At 44.8% G+C, this 24,733-nt stretch overlaps 2 protein-coding genes across 2 annotated transcripts; both read left to right on the plus strand.

The window, feature by feature from the left end:
* Positions 1–8,828: 8,828 nt before the first annotated feature.
* LOC147985187 (uncharacterized) lies at positions 8,829–9,571 on the plus strand. The gene is made up of 2 exons (XM_087541456.1): positions 8,829–8,917; positions 9,016–9,571. The coding sequence occupies exons 1-2, from the start codon at positions 8,829–8,831 to the stop codon at positions 9,569–9,571; spliced, it is 645 nt and encodes a 214-aa protein (XP_087397582.1).
* A 13,295-nt stretch (positions 9,572–22,866) lies between these two features.
* On the plus strand, positions 22,867–23,541 carry LOC147985188 (uncharacterized). The gene is made up of 2 exons (XM_087541457.1): positions 22,867–22,932; positions 22,981–23,541. The coding sequence occupies exons 1-2, from the start codon at positions 22,867–22,869 to the stop codon at positions 23,539–23,541; spliced, it is 627 nt and encodes a 208-aa protein (XP_087397583.1).
* Positions 23,542–24,733: the final 1,192 nt, after the last annotated feature.

The following is a 24,733-nucleotide window of genomic DNA, read 5'->3' on the forward strand; positions in this document are numbered from 1 at the left end:
GTGGCTCCCCTGACCGACTTCTTTCGCATATATATATATAGGGTGGGTCTATTATGATAACACCCCTTAAGACGTTATTCTGCACACCAAAACGCCTTATTCTGCACACCACCAAGATTGCACCGCCGCCCCTCCCCTCATGGCCTTCTACCGCGGCAGCGGCCTGGGCGAGCCGCCGCCCCTCCCCTCCCGGCCTTCTTCCGCGGCGGCAGCCTGGGAGTGATGCCGCCCCTCCCCTCCCCGCTTTCTCCCGCGGCGGCGGCTTGGGAGCGACGCCACCCTTCCCCTCCCGGCCTTCTTCCGCGGCAGCGGCCGGCAGCGACGCCGCCCCTCCCCTCCCGGCCTTCTTCTGCGGTGGCGGCTAGGCAGCGACGCCGCCCGTCACCTCTCGGCCTTCTTCCGCGACAGGCACCGAGCAACACCAGCCTATCGGCCTTCTTCCACTGCAGCAGCTCGGTAGCGCCGCCACCGAACTCCTCCGGGCCTGCAATTAGCTGTACTTCATCAGATGTGGATTGGTGCTGCCTCGAAATCAAACCAATTCGAGCAAGGAGGAGTGTGCGCAAGGTTGCTTCATCCACGGTAGCTTCTTGGAATAAGTCTGCATCGACCTTCAGAGCAAATCCTCCTTCCCCATTCACCTTGAGCAACGTCCAGACCGCCCATGAACTTCTGAAGGGCAAGTGGACTGCACAGGCGAACGTGAAAGTTGTGCAGGAGGACGAGAAGGGAACTTCCTCCTGTAAACGCAAGGAATCACTGCATCACGAGGTAAGCAGTACACTTCCTCAACCATCTCAGTGTAGTTATCATAGACAAAGTAGTACAAGCAGTACAACGCGCGATTATGCAGTACAAAACCTATGCAGTGCAGTTGCTTCAGTTTGTTGTGGGGGAAAAATGCAGTACGCTTGTATAGGTTCATTACAGATAATGATGCAGTGCGGTTGCTTCAGTTCACCTTGCGGGGTGATGCAGTCACCATGCAATGCTTCGGCAGTACCATTTTGAACACATTGCAGTTCGCATGATTCAGTTCATTTAACCTGACAATGCAGCTCGGTCATTTTGTGTGCAGGAGATGATGTTCAGCAGATACAAAATGCTGCGCATAATTGATAGCACTGAGAACAACAACTTTCAGAAGAGTGGATATTCTTCTGAAAGAGATACTGGCTGGGTTACCCCTGAGATTCCTCGTGGATTCTTCACGACGACAAACAGGGTGCAGTACTCTCCACAAGAAGATTTTTCACATGACGAAGATGTAGTTGAAGATGATGATGATGATGTCACATTCGTCTGGGAAGGCACTCACCAACGCGATGATGAAGACGATGATGATGAAGATGAGCCGATAACAGTTCTCAACCCAGAGTATAAGCACGAGTTCACTATGTTTGGACAGCATGTCCGAATAGACAATGATGATGCAGTTGAACACGATGTTGCAGCACATGATGATTATGTCTATGATGATGTGCCACTGCTCCAAAATTTTCAAACCTATCCACCGAGACATCGTCACAACACTGGATTACCACCACGTCCACCTGCCGCACCCCAAAACAGAGCTCAGCGTCCACCTGCTGCACCGAAAAACAGAGCTCCAACCAGACCTACTGCATCAACTTCGACGCTGCGGCCACCAACGGTGCCTCGGTCAAAAGTAAACAGCAGGTACAAATCCTCCTCACTGTTACCGCCGCGAGATCCTCAACTACACACATCTGCTATAACCCCGCCATGTCCAATATAACCCGGCGAGCTACAAACACCATCAGGCGAACGACTCTACACAGATGTAAGTTTATGGTCTGAAAAAAAATAAATAGTTGCAGTCCATTCAGATAACATTGCAGTGCACACTGATATTTCTTGTGAGCTTAGGCTAGGAACATTGCAAATGCTTTATTAAACTCGTATGCACTCCTCGTATTCAAAAAACAGAACAGAACAAATTTTCTCATATAGCATTTCAATTAATGCAGGATAAAAACATGCCGCTGAACCTCGTACCTGCTGCTGGAATGAAATTCACCACGTACGACAAGGCATGGGACTTTTACAACAATTATGCAAGATGTGCAGGGTTTGGTATACGCAAGAGGGCAAAACACAAGACAAATGCCTACATTGTCTGCTCAAGAGAAGGGGTCCCCATGTAGGCTGTGTCAGATTATCACCGGGTACGTTAGAAGACATCAAAAAGGATTGGCTGCAATGCAAAGATTAGAGTCAAAAAAAGGAAGGATGGAAAATTTGTGATAGAAATGGTTCAACTCAACCACAATCACAAGATGCTGGAAAGCCCCGGGATGCTTTTGCACATGCGATCGCACAAAAAAGACGATCCTTTGATAGACCAGTTAGTGAAAGACATGCAACTGGACAACCACACACATGCTCAGATGATGTCGACGCTGTCGCGTATGTCCGGTGGTCTGCAGTACATGGGACATACTAGCCGTGACTGGGTAAACAGGTAAGCACGTAACAGAGCATATCTCTTGAGCATTCTGTCTGTAATTATTCCCTGTTTGGTGAGATAAGTTTGCATTGTCTCTGAAAATGCAGGAAACAGAAGTTTGTCAGAAAAGAGTCTGAAGATGATGTCAAGAAACTTCTGAATTTCTTCGAGAAAATGCAAAAGATAAACCCAGAGTTCTTCTATGATTATGACGTTGATGCAGATAACCGTGTAAGAAAAACGTCTTTTGGGAGAACGCAAGTTGCAGAGGATCGTATGAAGATTTTGGAGACTGCATTACATTTGACACGACGTATAAAACTAACCAATTCCACATGCCGCTGGGAGTGTTTGTGGGGGTGAACCATCATCTACAGAGCACCATATTTGCTGTTGCACTCGTGCGAGATGAAACAATACCATCATTTGAGTGGGTTTTCAAAACCTTCCTGAGGTGTATGAACAACAAGCCGCCAATCTGCATGCTCATAGGTACAAAAAATAAAAACACCTGCATACTTACGTTTTGTTTTGTTTTGTTTTGTGCACGTATATTTCTTCCATCTATCTTGCAAACACACAAACAACTTAATAAAAAAACACTGTTTGTCTCTTCTCAGACCAGTGTTCTTCGATGAAGGCAGCATTAAAAACTATCCTCCCACAAACTCTGCATAAGCTGTGTCGGTGGCATATCATGAAGAAGTACAAGGACCACCTCGCCTTGCTGTATAAGGCGCATGAGAACTCAATGCAGTGCTGAACCACCCACTAATGCCGTCAGAATTTGAACGAGCATGGAAGAACCTCATTCAGAGGTACAACTTGCAAGACGACGAAGTGATGAATTCACTGTGGGATGACAGGCATGAGTGGATCTCAGCTTACTACAAGGAAATTTTCTGTGCTCGGATGACTTCCACATAGAGAAGCGGGAGCATGAACCGCATACTAAAGAAAAATTTTGTCAGGGAGAAGCATGATCTCCATCTATTTGCTCAGCAGGTGGACAAGTGCATTCAGACCAGGAAGGCCGTCGAGCACGCAGAGACAGTAGCAAATGAGGTAAACAAAATGTCAATCAAAAACTGCTTAAAAAATATGACTACAAAAATAAACAATTTTTTCATTTCTCTGGATCGTAACAGTGCATTTGTGATCATGCAGTCAGAGGTAAAAACAACAACAAAGTTTGGCTTCGAAGTTCAGCTATCAAAAGTGTATACAAGGGCAGTGTTCGCAGATTTCAAAGAAACACTCTATCGTAGCACTGCATTCAGAGCAGAACGGTGCCCTGAGAACCCGACGAAGTATCTCGTACACCACTACAACAGATCGGATGCATTTGACTGGGCAAGGCATAATTTCCAAGTGGTCGCCGATGAAGAGAAAGGTGTCTATGAATGTGAGTGCAAACTCTGGACACACACAGGTGAGACTCCTAGCAAAAAAAATTCTAGATTCTCATAGTCATGCACGAAAGCTAACTTACTGAACTTTAAAAGTACATATGCATGTGTAATTCACAAAACTAAATGAAGTTCACTACTTTAAAAAATGAACAAATAATGAAAAAAAATATATGTTTACTAATTTCATGCAGTTCACTTACAGAACAAAAAAATCATGTGTTTGTCTGCAGGCCTCTTCTGCGTCCATGTCTTATGCATGCTTTCTCATTTGAGAGTACTCAACATTCCTGATGTGTACATCATGAAAAGATACACCCGAAACGCAAGATCAGATGCAACGTTTGACAGAAGAGACTACGAACAAACAGCACCAGATGGAACCTCACTTTTTTGCCATAGAAAATTGCTGACATAAACAGCAATGGACCTTGCAAATAGAGCGACAAGGTCCGACGCTGGGTGCCACAGAGCATTGTCTGGTATGAGGGCACTGATAGAGGAAGTTGACGTGCTCAACGAAGAAGAAGAAGCAGCAGCAAAACTAAAGCAAGCAGAGAAATCCCAGCATGACAATAATGCCGAGCAAGTAGAAAATACTGAACACATCGGAACTGGTGCTATCAAAAAAGAAACAATTCTTCCACCTCCTGTTTCAAACACAAGAGGAAGGAAGAAAGGGGGAGATGCAACCCAGAAAAAGGTGGCATGCAAGGAGAAAAATGATGACAAAAACAGTAAGCCACAGCCTGAGCTGGACAGTGATGGTCACCCACTGGGAATAAGAAGGTGCAAGACATGTAATGAAATCAGCGGCCACAATTCCAGGACGTGTACAAAAAGAAATGAACAAGAAAAACGAGGACATGGAGATGCACAACAAAACAGAAATTCCACTCACAACACTAAGAAATGGACGAAACCGAGACGTTGTAGCATCTGCAAAAAGAGGAAGAGACACAATTCAAGAACCTGCCCCAAAAGAAAAAGAAAAAGATCAGAAAATGAGGAAGACGAAGAAGGTGAGATCAAAGAAGAAGATGATGACAGAACTAAAGAAGAAATGGCTTCTGAAGAAGCAGATGGAGAAGAGGAGGAAGAAGAAGAGAGTGAAGAGGACGAAGAACGTGAAGAAACTGAAGAAACAGTGGCGTATGAAGAAACAGATGATGAAGATGATGAAGAGGAAGAAGAGAGTGAAGAGACTGAAGAGAGTGAAGAGGACGAAGAACATGAAGAAACAGTGTCAACAAGACCACCACAAGGAAATGCTGCTGTACAGAAAAAACCGAGAACAACACCACTTTCAAAAAACAAGGTAGGAGCAAAGAAGGATGCAGTTCACAGCACTAGAAAACAAAAACCACCATCAACCAGCACGCGGGGATCAAAGAAGGATGCAGTTCACAGCACTGGAAAACCAAAGCAGCCATCAACCACCACGCGGGGAGCAAAGAAGGATGCAGTCCACAGCGCTGGAAAACCAAAGCAGCCATCAACCAGCACGCGGGGGGCTACAAACACAAAGGTGCAGAGACAAGAACCAGCAACACCGCCATGGAAAACAAAAGAAAGTGCGACGTTAGACACGCTCCAGTCACCGCGCAGAAGCAGCAGGTTAACGACCAAATAGATGAACAGACAATAAATTAATCGTATGCATAGCAGTTAGCTTATCTCTATGACTTATGTATCAGTTTAAATTTTGTGTAAACACAAATTTCTCGTTGACTATGAGTTATTCAACTAAACCATGTAAAAGAGAAAATGGTATATAGAGTATACCATATATATATAGCAGTCTTGAGTAAATCATTGACACATTTTGATTCAAAAACCATGTAAAAAAGGCTGTTAGCTCGCTGCAGTCCAACGAGTAGTACATATAAAACGCATTTCAATATGCAGTATGGAACTTGCAAATATGCAGTACGCTTCGAACTATCATGCAATACTATAGACTAACTACATGTAGTACACACCATACAAATTGGGAAAAATGTGGAAACATGTAGTGCTCAGCTAACATATAAGCAGTTCACATATTGTAACCATGTAAACACAAATTTCCCACTGAATAATAATTGAAGTGGTTCAGATCACAAAAGTGCTTGTTACAAAACACATCAAAAAAGATGAAGCGTTCAACACGCAAAAGTACTTATTACAAATCAACCTCATAACCTTAGCCAATCACGTCAAACGTGATTCTAACCGTACGATCCTCGAGTTCAAAGAAGTTGAGGACAACAACTTGCTCAGACTTCAGGCCACTATCAATGACAAATTCCTTCCACCCTTTGTGCAGACACAGCCGCCCGTCAACGCCTACAGTGTACTTGGCTGGTTGAAGGTATCCATTACCAAGAACAACTTGAAGAATTCCTTTCTTCTTGAGCCGGACATACCTAACAGCTCGTTTAGGAATTTTCTGTAAAAAATAATAAAATTGTTTGAGAATGAAACTAGCAGTACAATTCTCATACTATGCACAGAGATAGATGAAGTGCACAACAGTCCAACGAGTAGTACATATAAAACGCATTTCAATATGCAGTATGGAACTTGCAAATATGTAGTACGCTTCGAACTATCATGCAGTACTATAGACTAGCTACATGTAGTACACACCAAAAAAATTGGGAAAAATGTGGAAATATGTAGTGCTCAGCTAATATATAAGCAGTTCACATATTGTAACCATGTAAACTAAAACATAAGCTACATGCAAACAAGCATAAAAATAAAAACAAGAAATAAGAACACATTGCAGTACACTTCAAAAAACAAAGAAAAAAGTGCGTTCCTAAAATACTGCAAGTTCAGAATGCAATGGAATTATACAAAAAAACACAAAGAAAAAAAATCATATCGAACGAATCATACCATCTAACGAATCATACCATCTAGTAGTGAGTCTCCACATCTGTTGGCGTAAGCTGATGGACAGAAGGACTCGTGCAGCCAAGGCCACGCCGAATCAAGGCAGAATAGAACGCAGAAACATTGATCTGTCCCATATCCAATCCTTCCGTGAATACTGTACCATATGCAAGCTGCTCGGCTCGCCCAGTTCGGCACAACACCTTCCCACCACAACGAGCACGACGGGCCTGCGAGCAGGCTGAACAATTGCAGTGCGTCGGCACACCACAACCATGGCCGCAGCAGAAGAGATACGCACAGGGGCCTGGAGCCATCGCAACAAAAATCTAGAAAAGCAAAAAAAATAATAGGTTGGAGAAAGGAGAGAACTTGCGGCTAGCGCAGAAATGAAATGCAAAGGAAGGGTATAAGTTAGCCTTCATTTATATAAGAGGAATGCAAAAAGGTCAAAACTGAAAATTAAAGGGGACTTAATGGAAATTATGTTCCCAAGAATAAAGGACTATCAATAAAGGCTTATGTTACCAAAGAAAAAGGAACAAAAAAAGAAGGTGTACTTTGACTGCAGCAATTCCCACGAACAAAATCGCAGATCATTAAAAAATAATACTCTGAAAATTATAATCCACACACCATTTTATGTGTGCAGTTCTCCAAATTCCTACCAGGAAGTTCACTATATGTGTGGATGAAGTGCAGTACATGATATAAAAAGCAAAAGAGAAGCACTTTCGCAGCATTGGCATAGCCAGTCACAACTTTTTGGCAAAAGGAGGATGCACGCAGTGCAAAATGTGTACACCTGCAGCACAGAACTATGACGAATGCAGTGCGCATAGGAGCACAAAAGCAGTGCACACCCGTACACTAAGAAAAAAGGATACGAAAGAGGAAAAACAATAAAGAAAAATGATACCGATGCAGTGCACAAAAATGTAGCACAGAAAATGTGCAGTACGGTATGCGTGCACATGTAGTACTGAAACTAAATCAATGCAGTGCACGCATGATTTACTAAAAAAAGCAGTGCACGCCCCAACGTCGAAAAAGTAACAGAGGAAAAAAAATTGACCACCCAGGTGCTACCGGCCCCAGCCAGTCTCGTAATAGGTCTGCACCCACAGAAGGGGAGTCGTTCTGAGCCAAAGTGAATGGGGCCGGTTGCACATGGGCCCACAGGTCATAGAGCATATAGCTAAGAGAGCCGTGTATAAGCGCCCAGATAAGTATACGGAGGAGTTCGACCAGTATGCCTCGCCAGCGCTTATAAACAGGTCGGGCGCGCCTTCCGCGGGCGAGGTGGGACTAAACATTAGGACGCACACACAGTGAAACGGGAACCAAGCCGTGCTCACAAGCCGACTTGGACCCAAGTACGTCTCTAAACTAGCCGAACACAGGCCCAACAAGGCCGACTAAGAAAAAACAATAAGTTTTAAAAAAATGGGGGGGGGGCCACCCGCCCTTTCCCTACCCGTCCCGTACCAGCGATTGCAGTAGGTACAAGCAAAAACAAGATGCAGTACGTAGCTGCAACAATGCAGTGCATTACGTTACACGATGCAGTGAGGTATGGCAATCCAGTTCCCGATTACCCCTACACGAATAAATAAACTCAAAAAACAGTGAAGTACGCACATGTATACACAAGTGCAGTACTGAATTCTAGAAGATGCAGTGCAGGACTATATACTAATGCAGTTCATTATCGCACAGGATGCATGTATAAAACGTAACAAAATCCCGTTCGCATAGAAAAAAATGGTGGTTAAAAAATGTGCTGATCAAAAATAAAACAAACCCACCTTAAAAAAAACCACACGTTCACATACAACCACCCGATCGGAGAAGTCCATCGCCACAAGCCCACGATCACAGATGCAAAAACCAACCCACGATCCGCACAACCGCATCATCAGCGCGATCGTGTAGTTCATCCGACGAGGCCATCCCACCCCGCGCCCTCCCCTTAAATTCAGACCCCTGCCAAAGGCCTTCTCATCGACAAACAACACAAGTATCCATTGCGCTCCCACCAAAAGCACCAAGCCCTGCCACCGGCGATGACGTTCACCGACGAGTACAAGGGCGACAAAGCCGTGGAGGCGCACGGCAACACCAAGTTGCACGTCATCCACACCAACGACAGGAAGTAGATGGCGATCACCCTCGCGTAGTACGAGCGCCACCTCAGCCTCGAGCGCCACAAGATCGTCGGCATTGATCTCGAGTACGACAACGACCCTGAAGCGACGCAGCCCTCTGCCAGCTCTCCATCGGCAAGAATCACCCGGTGCTGCTCTTCCAAATGAGCGACAGTGAAAGGTGCACCGTCTTCGACAACTTCCTCGCCGACCCCAGGTACACCTTTGCAGGCTTCTCCATCGACGGCGACAAAACCAGGCTGGAGCGCGTCAAACTGGAGGTCGCCAACTTCGTCGACATCCAGAAGGAGTGGAGGGTGCCCGAGGCAACCAAGCCGTTGGACTCCCTCGGAGACGTCTCCGGCGTGCTCATCAACGACTACTACAACAACATGAAGAAGAAGATCACCGACGACGAGCACCAGCGCTGGGCCATCCTGCCTCTGTCCAGGAGGCACATCGAGTACGCGGCAAAGGACGCCTACGCAGCGTACGAGATATGGAACCGCATCACCCTCACCAGGACGGCCTTCGCCATGCAAAGCTGGAGAAGGAGGAGCCCCCCAAGAAGCGCGCCAGGAGCAGCTGGGGATGGGGAGAGCCTGACTGGTGAAGAAGACGATGGTGCCAGCCAGGAGCCAAAAATGCCAGCGTTCTTTTAGAATTATCATCAAATTTGCTTTCTGTTGTTTGCTTATGTATCGTTAGTTTGCTTGTGTGCTGAACCTAGTTTGCTTGCCATGCACAATCGCTTTGTAATGATGAACTCTGATTATGTTAGTTTGCTTTCTGTTCAACTTAGCTTGCTGGTGATGAAATTGTCGTACATAATGCAAACAGGACGCATGCAGTGCAAGTTGCGCACGAATGCAGTACAAAATTTGTCACATGAAGTCTTAACATACCTAACAAAGCAGTGCACGAACATAAATTTGAAAAAAGGAATACATAAGAGCAAAAACACAAATAGAAAAACGCAAAAACACGTAAAATAATTCAATACAGTCCGGAAGTACATGAAAGTACAACACAGAACCATAATGAGTGTAGTACAGGTATGATTTACTAAGCAGTGCACTCCCATACATTGGGAAAAAGATTACATAATAGCAATAAGACGGAAGCAAAAAAAATGGCAACTATACATGCAATACGCAATGCGTACACATGCAGTACGGAACCCTGATCAATGCAGTGCACACTCCAACATTGAAAAAAACACATAGGGCAGAAAAATAAAAAATAATAATTCAATACAGTCCGTTGTGTTGTTCTTTGTTTCATGTATGCAAGATTTTGATAATGTCTGTTGCTTGTGATCAATTGCTTTCGCAGAAATTAGTTTGCATTAGAACAAGTATCTACACAACTTTGAAAAATTTAATGAGTGACACCAAAACATACTATGCACATACAAAACATAACAGTACACAAAAAATAGTAATTATATAAAAATAAAAATTAATATTGATATATCCGTATACCTTTCTAAACAAACGTGAATACAGTTCACAGAACGAACATAAGGCAGTTCAACAAGTGTATGCGTGAAGTGTAGTACATGCATAAATGAAGAACGACAAGGGCCCCAACACACACACTTGCTACACGAAGTGCAGTACTCAACATTGGTGTAAGCAGTACAAATGACAAGGGTCCCAATACAGAAATGAAGAACGACAAGGGCCCCATCAAAGGGGACGCGCGCAAAAACCCACCCGGACCCCACACACCCTAAGATAGACAGGGGGCGACGGGGTATGACGGACTCGCCTACGCATGCGGCGCCGCGGCAAGCTGCGTCGCCGCCTGCTCTGGCTCGTTCAAGGCTCGGCCTCGCAGGGGGATGTGGAGGGGGGTCACGACCCCCCCTCCCCACCCCCTGCTCGGCCTCGTGCTAACGCACGCAGTGCGCTTGGTTGACAGGCATAGTGCGCACATTCTGTTTTTCCCATCAAATGGGACACGCACAAAAACCCACCCGGACCCCACACACCCTAAGATAGACAGGGGGGCGATGAGGTATGACGGACTCGCCTACGCATGCGGCGCCGCGGCAAGCCGCGTCGCCGCCTGCTCCGGCTCGTTCTAGGCTTGGCCGCGCAGGGGGATGTGGAGGGGGGTCACGAGCCCCCCTCCCCACCCCCTGCTCGGCCTCGTGCTAATGCACGCAGTCCGCTTGGTTGACAGGCGCAGTGCGGACATTCTGTTTTTCCCATCAAAGGGGACGCGCGCAAAAACCCACCCGGACCCCACACACCCTAAGATAGACAGGGGCGACGGGGTATGACGGACTCGCCTACGCATGCGGCGCCGCGGCAAGCCGCGTCGACGCCTGCTCCGGCTCGTTCCAGGCTCGGCCTCGCAGGGGGATGTGGAGGGGGGGTCATGACCCTCCTCCCCACCCCCTGCTCGGCCTCGCGCTAACGCACGTAGTGCGCTTGGTTGACAGGCGCAGTGCGGACATTCTGTTTTTCCCATCAAAGGGGACGCGCGCAAAAACCCACTCGGACCCCACACACCCTAAGATAGACAGGGGGGCGACGGGGTATGACGGACTCGCCTACGCATGTGGCGCCGCGGCAAGCCGCGTCGCCGCCTGCTCCGGCTTGTTCCAGGCTCGGCCTCGCAGGGGTGTGTGGAGGAGGGGTCACGACCCCCCCTCCCCACCCCCTGCTCGGCCTCGCGCTAATGCACGCAGTGCGCTTGGTTGACAGGCGCAGTGCGGACATTATGTTTTTCCCATCAAAGGGGACGCGCGCAAAAACCCACCCGGACCCCACACACCCTAAGATAGACAGGGGGGCGACGGGGTATGACGGACTCGCCTACGCATGCGGCGCCGCGGCAAGCCGCGTCGCCGCCTACTCCGGCTCGTTCCAGGCTCGGCCTCGCAGGGGGATGTGGAGGGGGGTCACGACCCCCCCTCCCCACCCCCTGCTCGGCCTCGCGCTAACGCATGCAGTGCGCTTGGTTGACAGGCGCAGTGCGGACATTCTGTTTTTCCCATCAAAGGGGACGCGCGCAAAAACCCACCCGGACCCCACACACCCTAAGATAGACAGGGGGGCGACGGGGTATGACGGACTCGCCTACGCATGCGGCGCCGCGGCAAGCCGCGTCGCCGCCTGCTCCGGCTCGTTCCAGGCTCGGCCTCGCAGGGGGGTGTGGAGGGGGGTCATGACCCCCCTCCCCACCCCCTGCTCGCCCTCGCGCTAACGCACGCAGTGCGTACAAGAACAATACAAAAAATATATAGACAGCTAAAAAATTGGGGGGGGGGCAACCCCCCCATGTACCTTAACGTACAAACAAATAAAAAAACCAACTACAAAACGCAACTATAGGCTAAAAGCAATGCGTTTTTTGTTTTGGCAAAAAAAGCAGTTCGGTGTCATAAAGCAATGTAGCTTCGGCATGCACACACGTGCAGCACTTTGCTTGAATGCCAAAAAATGCAGTTCTCTTATATTGGACAAAGAAGTTCGGCATCAAATGCGATACAGTTTATCGAACACATATCATACATATAAAGCGTGACAAAAATGCCAGTTCGCATAGACCGTGGTCGTCAACAAAAAATAAAATTATACACTTATATATATTGTATCAGTTATTGATATAAAAAACACATACATATACAAAATCATCCACATGCACTGCTGCATAAACGAACACGAAGAAACACAATGACAAAAAAAAGTCTCTTTCATACATTGTCTACCTTAGTTAGCACACACAAACACAACATCAAAACCTAGCTATTGTCCACGCACAACCTTTTGCACCCAGTAGAAAAACAGTGCCCCAAATGACTGTTACTGCGTCTGCGACTGAGTCTGCGAATGCGACAGGGAAGTGAGCCCGAGGTCCGCAATCAGTTCACGAAACTCAAGCGGCATGTCTTCATAACACAACATGTTCAAAGGATTGAACAGCAGCTGGAACATGTACTCCGCCTTCCAATCTTCAGCAGCAGGCTGAAAAAAAGAAAACAAATGCAAACAAGTGATTAAAAAAAAGGTTGTCATAAAGAACAAAAAAGTAAAAAAGAAAACAGAGAAGCTGTTATGTCGGATTTCAAAATTTTCTCAACTAGACGTTGGCCGTCATACAACTGCGTCATCCTCAGAACATAGATTCCGCACTCATTTGCTCCCTGCGCTGGCACGACCGGGTAAGATGGCTTCTCTGCCAATTTAACCCAGTCAGGAAGGTTCCTTGATTTATACATTTTTTCACCATAAATCGCCTTCAGCAGCTGAGTCATCCTCCTCATCTGGCAAAAAAAAGAAGCACAAGGTAAGAATAACACACATCACGGATCAAAAAGTTGATATTCAAACGAACCCAAAAAAAAGTTGTTATCAAACATCTAAAACAATCCCTCTTTTAAGTGCACGTGTGAGAAAAATGTAGTTCTGTCGCGCATATGTTGAAGTTCACTACATAAACAATTGCAGTTTATAAAAAATAAAGTGGGAGAAACACAAAGAAAGCTTTACGCTTGGCAAAGAAAAAATAACATACCACTTCAGTGCAATCTGTGTGGTAGTCAGTCCTGTGCCACCTTGTCGTGACATCAGGATGGCCAGTGTACTTCCTACTGTCATGGATATCAAGGGTCTGGTGATGCTGGTTCATTGTGTATAAGGAATAATGACCATCCTTGAATCGCGGCATCATAATCTGTTCGCATAAAAAAATGAAATCAAAAGTTCTTTCGACACATACCACCAGGACCATTGTTCCAAAAATAACTATAAAAAGAAATGCAACAAACCAGGAAAAATAAATGACAAAAAACAATGAATTTACCAGTTTTGCATCCAACAGGTTTGCGCCGTCGTTCACAAAAAATTTGAACTGCTTAACTGCATCTTCTAAAACAAACGAGGTATGCACAACTGGCAACACATGATTTCCGTCATTATCTCTCGTCACAGAGGTTTCCATTTGAAGAACGTACTGCACACAAAAAAGAACAAAAAAAGGACATGAAAAAAAGAATAAACAATGCAAGCAGGCATGGACATGAAAAAGCCCAGTGCAGTAGGAAAGAATGACAGCAAACGTTTACCGTGATAAATAAAGGTGAAAGTAGCAAACGTTCACCGGATTGATAAGCTAAACCCAATTCAGGGTCTTGCTTCCAGTACTTCATGACAAAATCCATGATATACGAATCCATTAAAGCTCCTTTGCCAAATGTATCATAGATATAGTCGATATTGTAAGTTTCGACATCACCAAAAGGACCATGCACCATAAAGAACGCGTTCCTGCAGTAAACATACACAGATGGGATCAATAAAATTAGAATTAAAATCAAAACACACAAAAAGCATGAAAGGGCACACGCATCACATAAAAAACTTACTCGTGGTATTTGGTTACAAAATCTTTGCTGAGAACAAGATCATTTATTTTAATCGCCTCATCCATATATCTGAACCTCGGAGGCTTCAATTTCTCTATAGAGCATCTCAACTTAAAAGCCCTCTCACCTGCCCTCTTGTTCGAAAATACTCCAACCTCATCCAAATGAGGACGATTAATTGCTGCACTCCTAGTCCTAGTTGCATGTGCACACGGTGTAACAAAATCATCATCATCAACATCATATACATCGTGTGGAGAGCTAGGTCGAGAGACACTTCCACCATCAGGTCCAGACGCCACATTTGTTTTCAAATCAGAATTATCTGGAGAGATTTCAATGACACAATCCTCCATAACCACATCAGAACCCTGGGACTCAAACAGTGACGTACAACCTTCATGAAGCCCCCAATCAAAACCTAAAAATGTGCAGAAAAAACATGGAAGCACTCAGTACAAAACACAAAAACCAAAAAACATGTATAGAGAAAAAAATAGAATGCAGCCCACTATTGTATACAGCAATGCAACCCGCACTTGTATACAGTAATGCAACCCACATATAAATAACAATGCAGCCCACTTCTCTACAGCAATGCAGCCCGCACTTTTATACAGCAATGCAGCCCACATATAAATAACAATGCAGCCCACTTCTCTACAGCAATGCAGCCCGCACTTGTATACAGCAATGCAACCCACATATAAAAGAACAATGCAGCCCACTTCTCTACAGCAATGCAGCCCGCACTTGTATACAGCAATGCAGCCCACATATAAAAGAACAATGCAGCCCACTTCTCTACAGCAATGCAGCCCGCACTTGTATACAGCAATGCAGCCCACATATAAATAACAATGCAGCCCACTTGCCCATAAAGAAGCGGAACCTAGCAGTAGTCAAAAATAAAATAAAGCGAGGATAAAGAAGTTCAATAAAACAACCTTTATCTGCAAAAATTAGAAGTGATGTTAAATCAAGGCAACAGTTCCTCGATGTTAGCCAGCTATAGAGCATGGCCTTTCTGATGTAGCCAATGTGCTCCACCCCAAACTTAGCAACTCGAACACCATCCCATGTCTGCAAGAATTGAAACATATAGAATCCACAATCATGCCTGCAATAAAAAGAATAAAAAACATCAGTTTCACAAAAATTAAGTGAAAAAAAAACTTGAACGGTATGACACAGAAGGGCTGTAAAGAACGCACCCATTTGGCTGCAATGGGACAATGACATGTTTCAACACAAATCCATCATGTGTGGGAGGATTTAGCGGCTCATCAGAACTCAAGCTACCTTCTTTCCATGCACGCTTGATATTTTTAACCATCCTCCTAAAGACCCTGACCGCATCAGGGCTGCCAGGTTTGTTGAGCGAGTCAAGAAATTCAAACCGCCTTTCTTTCACATTTAACGCAACTACACAATAATGACCAACACCATACCTCGTATCTGGCGGATCAAAAGTTGCAAAAAGGACCTATTGGAAGCATGAAAAAATAAATAAAATTATTATAACAAGAAAAAAAGAACGCTATAAAAACAAAACAGGCAAAATACACATAAAACGTCTCTCACCATATCCTTTTTATCAACACGCTCCTCGGCTTTTGAAGAGAACATCATATTAACACTCCTGCCTACAGTACCACCATTCCAAATATTTGTCTGCAAATCAAAACCAAAAATCAAATAAGCAAAACAAGTCGTCGCACGAAATCAGAAAAGAAAATGAAAAAAATAAAACAAAAATTTCTGCATTCTTACACAAATATGGTACGGGACAACCATTGTCGGAGATCTCTTAAACTTATCTACCAGCAAAGAAACCCCAAGATCTACAAGCCTTGTAGTGAGCATCCCTTTATCCCAAAAGGATTTACCAACTTCGCCAATGCTAATATCACCCATCTCAGTTTTAAAAGCAATCATGTCCCTGAATTTTTCATGAAAAACTCAAACATAAGATACTAAAAAAAAATAACAACAAATAAAAACGGGTAAATACAAAAATTAGATAATACATATGAACAAAATTTTTTCTAAAAAACCATACTTCTTCTTCTTGTCCTTTCGAGCCCTTGTAACAGCAGCGTACAACTCATTGTATCTTTTCAGAAGAGCTGGATCAATGCTCGACGGTGTCACAACAGGGAGTTCATCATCTGTAATAAAAAAGATGAAGTTCACTTATACAAACAATGAAGTTTAAATATTAAGATAAGGGAATTCTGCTAGCTATTTTGAAAATTATAGACAAAAGATCAAAGTTTCACTTATCATTAAACATCTAATACAGATACCATAGTAATTAAACAACATGAATGAGAAAAACATCAAACTGCACTGTTAAAAAAAATCTCTTGCCTTCAGTGTCAGAGTCTTCAAGCTGCTGTTCTTCAGAAATGAGCAAAATATTTTCTTGCATAGGTTGCGACGAATCCACCACAACCTCACTGGACTTTCCTTCTGCAGCAACATCAGCATTCTCTCGATTTACAACAGTCTGGTCAACAGCAGCTTCCTTAGATACTTCAACTACATGAGGCTCCACTATCGATACTTCTGGAACATCATTGGACACCAGAGAGACAGGTGAAGCAACAACACTAGCAGCAGGGGCAACATTCTCCGATGGCTTTTCAATGCCAACATCAGAATCTTCATGCCGACTGGTGGGAACAGCATCATGGGATCCTTGAGCTACAGAAGGATCTGCACACTCAACGGCAGCCGATACAGAAGCATCAACACTGACACATCCATCAACAGCACAACTGCCCTGATTCAGATCAACGTGGACTTCCACGTTTTGTTCTCCAACCTGTGGAAAGTTTAAAAAACACCCAGTAACACAAAAATAAGCATGGGGATAACCAACACAACAACACAAAGCACACTTATGTCAAAAGACTGCTGGCAACATACACATAACAACTACAGTCCACATATGCAAAACAACACCAACACACGTGTGTCAAACACAACTACAACTACAACCCACATATACATAAAAAAACTACAGTTCACTTTAACAAACGCTGCAGTTCAGTTATGTTAAATACTGAAGCTCACGTACGTAAATAAGTATGGATCACGCATGCCAAAAAGAACTGCAGTTCACTTCTGTCAAACAGTGAAGATCACACATGTAAAACTATTGCAGCTAACATATGCAAATGAAAATGCATATGGATGAACATAACAGCGTACATCAAGTTTATAACAGACAACAAAAAATTAGATTACAACCCACTAACAGAACAAGTAATACAACTATACCTTATCAGCTACAACATCCAGAGGGGACGCTGCATCACCCAAGACCTCATCCTTCCCAGAGCAATCGTAAGTCTCTTTGTGCACATCACAAGCAGTGACACCAGTCTACGGGCATAGAACAAACCAAAAACGAGAAATAAGATGGTACCGACCGAAAAAGAAAAAACTCCAACTATGCACAAGCAGTACACACTTCACAACAGAGAAGTACACAAAAAAATATGGGAACCAAACAAATGTAAGTTCAAATAAAAAGGGAAGCATGGCAGAAGAGCCATGGCAAGAGTATTTATACCTGACGAACTCCATCGTCTCTAGTTCCATCGACACCAGAAGTTTCCACTCCGGCCTATAACAAAAAAAACAAAAATAGTGAGGAACAGTCAACATAATACACAAAAAGGGGTCCAAAGCCACAAAAAACCTCGAACATACATTATCAGCGCCAACGCCAGCGTCCTGACGGATCATTTCTTCCACAATATGCCCAGCATCCTTCTCATACCGACCGCATTTTTCTTCTTGTGAATGTCTCAATTGAGCATACGTAGAACGAACATTTGTCACTGCAATCTTCAGGCTTTCAATCACACCACAATCAAAATTGTGAGCAGCAACAATATCTTCATCTCGTGGGCCATGGCCAATAGGGAAAAAACCAGCAACTGTCCTCAACCTGTCACCAGAGGTTGGCAAATCTTCAGTCAGCTTCAAAACCTTCAGAAGAAGCTCATCAATCTCCTCATGCTTTTTGCCGCCAACAAATGTCTGTTTATAAGAGCTTGTATTATCAAACATCTGTCGAGGCATGAAACCACGAGTATGCGGCACCTCATCATCACAGGCAGGAAGCTAACTACAGATAGGCTCATAAAACCTATCATGAATGCTAGGCCCCGCATCAGAGCTGCCGTGTACAACTGCAACAGGACGGTTGTACACAATATCACCTGATGCCTTCCACTGCAAAAAAAGACAACACACAGAGAGAAGTACACATATGAGTACTAGAAGAGTTCACATTTATAATGAATGCACATTTTTTTTAAAAAAATCTGATATTAAAAAATCAGCTGCACTAACCGGCAGCTTCCCAAATTTGTAACTTTCCAAGTAAATCTTTCCCTTCACAAGCACATCCTCATTGTACAACTTCATCAGGTCCTTGGTCATCAGGTATGACGCGCGTGGCGTCAACGTGTGCATGACTGAAAATTTGCGAAGCTTCAAGCAGTCAGGATACATAATCAGGGGGACAATGGCACAACCCTCTGCACAATTCTGCTTGCTGCCTTCTGATTGCCACCTAACCACAGCTGCCTGCAACTCATCAACAACAAGCTGACAAAAGTCCATCTGAGCCATAGCCGCATAATCCATGTTCTCTACCATCGCAGCAACTCTACCCAAACGAACTGCAGGCCCCGGGCACAGCAAATTCTGGTAAAGTATCAGGAAGAACACCTTCACAACAAGGTCAACACTCACATAATCATCTTCCTCCACCAACACCTTCAAGTTCTCAAGCAAGTCCTTGACACCTATACTTTTTGAACGGTCAAAGCCAAGCTCATCCTTGAGGGCCGTCAACGATTCATCATGACCGCTGGAAGCAGGCATGGGTGCAGTGTGACGTCCCATAGGTAAATCAAAAATGTGATGAACTGCATCACGATTGATTCGAAGAACCCTACCATTCCCAAAGTCCATTAACATAGTGGCAGGGTCAATCACTCCCATCAAATAGCACATAAGAATGCGCGACACATTTTTCTTTACTGTCAGATCAATGACAACACCAAATCCAGCATCCCTAACACGGCTGCAATGCGCCTCTTTCAACAAAGAAGCAGCCTTGCAAACAGTGGGAAGCGACAAACGCACGGTCTTGTTAAATCGAGAATCATCTCCCTCACCATCATCTTCAGTTGCATTGCTCTTACTAGACTTCTTCCTCTATGTAAAGGGAAATGCAGTCCACATTAGAAGATTAGGCATAAAAAAAGAGACATAGAAAATACAGAAAGAATAACAAATGAAGGAAACAAATGCAGTGCACTTCAATAAACCTTTGGAGCAGCATCCACCTCCTCGCCAGAATCACCACCAACATCTTCGTCGACATCATCATGGGCACGCTTGGGTACACTCTTAGATGAACCACAGTCTTTTCGTCTAGAAGGATGAACACCCTTCACATAATCAGCAAGCACAAAGTCGTCGTCATCAGAATTGGGACCTTCAGTGACATGTAGGCGTTTGCGCTGAGGATCATCACTTCCACCAACTTCAGCGGTTCTCTTGCGAAGATTCTTCTTCATTCCAGCAACATGTGGACTCCGCCGAGGTGTACCACCTTCCTCAGCAACAGTACTCAACCTCTTCTTCACCTTGCCAAATTTACCACCCTTGGCATCATCTGCAGTTCTCCTTTGCTTCTCCTTTTCAGCAAACTCTTTTGACTCAATTTCAAACCTCAACTTCTTCTTGCTTTGCTTCAACTCATATTGACGAAGCTTTTCCAGGACCATCCAATCCTGTGTAACTTCCTCTGTACCATCAATAGACTGCGACTATGTTTCAGACAAGACATGACGTCTCTGATCAAAGCTCACACCAACATTACCCTCTACAAAATAATGGTCAATCAATTGAGTAACCTCCTCAAACCCAGGCGCCCCAGCATGGAAAACAGACACTGCGTCAAAATAAAGTTTGTCTATGCTCGTTAAAAATTGCACAAAAAGAACAAATGCAGTACAGTTAGACATATAAATGTAGTGCTCAACCATAAACTCAAAATAAAAAATAATGCATTGTACAAAAAACTTGAATAAAACAACAATGCAGTTCACAAGTACATACACTGGAGTTCACATACAAAAATAAAATGCAGTGCTGCATATACTAAATTCACGGATATTCGCAACAAAAATGACGAACTAGATAAAACAAAGAATACACAAAAATAAACAAATTAATCACATACCAGAAGAAGGGGCCACACTTATAGGAGAAGATTCAATCGGCGAATTCACTTGATGTCCTCCCTCGACACCATGATCCTTACCACCAGGACAAGGAGAGACAATTGGTGTATCATTATGAGCACTGCAATCACCTGCTAAATTCAAAAAAAACAAGAAAAAAGAAATTACAAAAACATCACATGACAAAATAATGCAAACGAACGCTAACAACTAGCAGAGCATAACCCAATATGCAGGATGAATTAGGAAACTAGATAAACACCAAACAAAATAAACAAAGCCTAACGAATAAGCACTCCACATACCTTGAACTCCTCCCGGCCTGCTCGGCGAAGACATAGCGTTTCCCTGCAACACAAAGGACGAAGTGACAGACATAAGCAACAAAATCGGCGAAAATCTCACGAAACCCTAGATCCGCATTGCTACACACAACTATCGACTTCAAAACGAGATAAAATCGACTGCCTACGAAAAATTACACAAGCAAAAAGAGCTACAGCAACTACAAGAATCACAAAAACAAGGCGAGGGGACAATCAACACCGAGCCAAGCGGAACGTACCGAAGAAAAGTGTGCGGCGACGGCGGCGAGAAGGGGGAAGGGGGGTCGGCGACGGGAACAGATAGGAAAGGGCTACGGGAGTGCAGCGGCAAGGGCTCACGGAGCGGACAGCGATGCCGAATGCAGGAATAAGGACCTCTTGAGGGCGGTGGTTCTCCGGGCGACGGCGGTTGCTGCGCGCGACGGCGGTTTTGCCCGAGGGAGAGATGCCTCGGGAGAAACTGCAAGAGAGGAGAGGGGATTGTTCTCGGTCTCTTTCTCTGACAGCGGAGCGGTGGAACAGCCTGGAAACGATACGTAGGAGGCCCGCGTGTCGCAAAAAGGGTCACAAATAACGGGCCGGCCCAAAAACAGCCCGGACAAAATAAGCCAGTCTACATCAAAACGCACATATTACTAAAAAACAACAAAAAAACATGATGCAGTTCTCTGTGAAGAATCATGAAGTTCAAACGGTAAAACAACAAATAAAATACATATAGTTCGTAAAAAAAGTTAAAATAAAAAACAAAATGCATGTTAAGAAAACACATCCAAAAAAAAGTCTACCTTCAATTAAATGCCACACAAAAAAATGTGCCCCCCCTCCTCTCTCCCCTTAAACCTCCCGTACAGTGAAGTAAGCATAGGCAAAAAAACAAATGCAGTACGCACTGCTGGAAAAATGCAATGCATTTCTATACGGGATGTAGTACGCCATTATGGATTTCTTTTTCGGGATGAAGAAAAACGTGAACGCGGAAAAAGTAAACGCAGTGCGCATGTACATGAACGTGCAGTACAATATCATAAACAATGCAGTACAGTCGTAATTTGCTAAGCAGTGCAGTCCCGTACATTCAAAAAAAAAGATTACAAAAAAGTAAAAACATAAGAACAAAAATGAGAACTATACATGCAGTAAGGAATGAAGTTCACATCTAGTACATAACCATGATCAATGCAGTGCACCGATGATTTACCAAAAAGCAGTGCACTCCACGACATTAAAAAGCATACAAAGAATAAAAACTGATCACCCAAATGATACCAGCCCCATCCACACAAAATTTGACAACGTACATGCGTCTCTGAACTACACGAACACAAGCCCAACAAAACCGACTAAGAAAAAACAATAAGTTCAAAAAAAGTGGCCCCCCACCCCTCCCTCCCATTTCCCTACCCGTCCCGTGCAAGGGGCTGCGATAAGTACCGGCAAAAACAAGATGCAGTACGGTGCGGTAGAAGTATGCAGTGCATTCCGTTGCGCAATGCAGACCGCCGAAGCATATAGCAAAGACACGCAAAAAATGATGAAGTACACACATGTATACAATGTTGCAGTTATGATTTGTATGCAACGCAGTGCGTAAGTGTAATCAATGCAGTTATGTTGTCACGCAGTATACATCTATAAAACATGACAAAATGCCCGTTCGCATAGAAAAAGGCGGTGGTTAAAAAAATGTCCTGATCAAAAATAAAACAAACCCACCTTAAAAAAACCCACGTTCGCATACATCCACCCGATCGGAGCAGTTCCATCGCCACAAGCCCACGATCACAGATGCAAAAACCAACCCACGATCCGCACAACCGCATAATCAGCGCGATCATGCAGTTCATCCGACGAGGCCATCCCACCCCGCGCCCTCCCCTTAAATTCAGACCCCTGCCAAAGGCCTTCTCATCCACAAACAACACAAGTATCCATTGCGCTCCCACCAAAAGCACCAAGCCTTGCCACCAGCGATGACGTTCATCGACGAGTACAAGGGCGACAACGCCGTGGAGGCGCATGGCAACACCAAGTTGCACGTCATCCACACCAACAACAGGAAGCAGATGGCGATCACCCTTGCGTAGTACGGGCGCCACCTCAGCCTCCAGCGCCACAAGATCGTCGGCATTGATCTCGAGTATGACAACGACCCTGAAGCGACGCAGAAACCCGCCCTCTGCCAGCTCTCCATCGGCAAGAATCACCTGGTGCTGCTCTTCCAAATGAGCGACAGTGAAAGGTGCACCGTCTTCGACAACTTCCCCGCCGACCCCAGGTACACCTTTGTAGGCTTCTCCATCGACGGCGACAAAACCAGGCTGGAGCGCGTCAAACTGGAGGTCGCCAACTTCGTCGACATCCAGAAGGATTGGAGGGTGCCCAAGGCAACCAAGCCGTTGGACTCCCTCGGAGACGTCTCCGGCGTGTTCATCGACGACTACTACAACAACATGAAGAAGAAGATCACCAACGACGAGCACCAGCGCTGGGCCATCCTGCCTCTGTCCAGGAGGCACATCGAGTACACGGCAAAGGACGCCTACGCAGCGTACGAGATATGGAACCGCATCACCCTCACCCAGGATGGCCTTCGCCATGCCAGGCTGGAGAAGGAGCCCCCCAAGAAGCGCGCCAGGAGCAGCTAGGGATGGGGAGAGCCTGACTGGTGAAGAAGAAGATGGTGCCGGCCAGGAGCCAACAATGTCAGCGTTCTTTTAGAATTATCATCAAATTTGCTTTCTGTTGTTTGCTTATGTATCATTAGTTTGCTTGTGTGCTGAACCTAGTTTTCTTGCCATGCACAATCGCTTTGTAATGATGAACTCTGATTATGTTAGTTTGCTTTCTGTTCAACTTAGCTTGCTGGTGATGAAATTGTCGTACAGAATATCTGTGATAATTTGTTTTCTGTTATCTGCTAATGTATCATTAGATTCGAGCAGTGCAGAAAATGAAAAAAGAGTTGCAGTGTGCAAACATGACGCATGCAGTGCAAGTTGTGTACGAATGCAGTACAAAATCTGTCCAATGAAGTCTTAACATACCCAACAAAGCGGTGCACGAACCTAAATTTGAAAAAAGAATACATAAGAGCAAAACCAGAAAATGAAAAACGAAAACACGTAAACAATCAATTAAGTACAGAAATATATGAACATGCAGTACAGAACCATAATCAACGCATTACGCGTATGATTTACTAAGCAGTGCACTCCCATACATTGGGAAAAAAGATTACATAATAGCAAAAAGACGGAAACAAAAAAAATGGCAACTGTACATGCAGTACGTAATGCGTACACATGCAGTACAGAACCCTGATCAATGCAGTGCAAGCTCCCGACATTGAAAAAAACACCTAAGAAAGAAAAATAAAAAAGAAAAAAAAAACCACCCAGGTGGCACCGGCCCCAGCCAGTCTCGTAATAGGTCTGCGCCCACAGAAGGCGAGTCGTTCTGAGTCACAGTGCATGGGGCCGGCCACACATGGGCCCACAGGTCAGAGAGCATACAGCTGCGAGCGCCGTGTTTAAGCGCCCAAATAAGTAACAAGAGGAATTCGACACAGATGCCTTGCCACCGCTTATAAACATGTCGGCCGCGCCTTCCGCGGGTGAGGTGGGACTAAACATTAGACTGCACACAGCGCACCGGGAACCAGCCGTGTGCTCACAGGCCGACCTGAGCCCAATTGCGTCTTCACTACTAGAACACAGGGCCAAAAAAAAAGAGAGGCCACTGAAAATAAAAAAATGCTACATACCATACACAAACACAGGCCCAACCACGCGTTCGTAGTTCGCCGTGATATGACAATGCAGTTCGCTATTTTCAAGT

This window comes from Triticum urartu, chromosome 2A, assembly GCF_056163025.1.
Source record: "Triticum urartu cultivar PI428250 chromosome 2A, HENAU_Tu73, whole genome shotgun sequence".
Classification (NCBI taxonomy): Eukaryota; Viridiplantae; Streptophyta; class Magnoliopsida; order Poales; family Poaceae; genus Triticum; species Triticum urartu.

What these genes read in the sequence shown, in the direction of transcription:
- LOC147985188 (XM_087541457.1), top strand. Translation starts at nt 22,867, where the DNA reads ATGACGTTCATCGACGAGTACAAGGGCGACAACGCCGTGGAGGCGCAT. An exon ending in ATGGCAACACCAAGTTGCAC is followed by an intron (nt 22,933 to 22,980) that starts GTCATCCACACC and finishes ACCCTTGCGTAG; the next exon opens with TACGGGCGCCACCTCAGCCT.
- LOC147985187 (XM_087541456.1), top strand. Translation starts at nt 8,829, where the DNA reads ATGACGTTCACCGACGAGTACAAGGGCGACAAAGCCGTGGAGGCGCAC. An exon ending in ATCCACACCAACGACAGGAA is followed by an intron (nt 8,918 to 9,015) that starts GTAGATGGCGAT and finishes ACGACCCTGAAG; the next exon opens with CGACGCAGCCCTCTGCCAGC.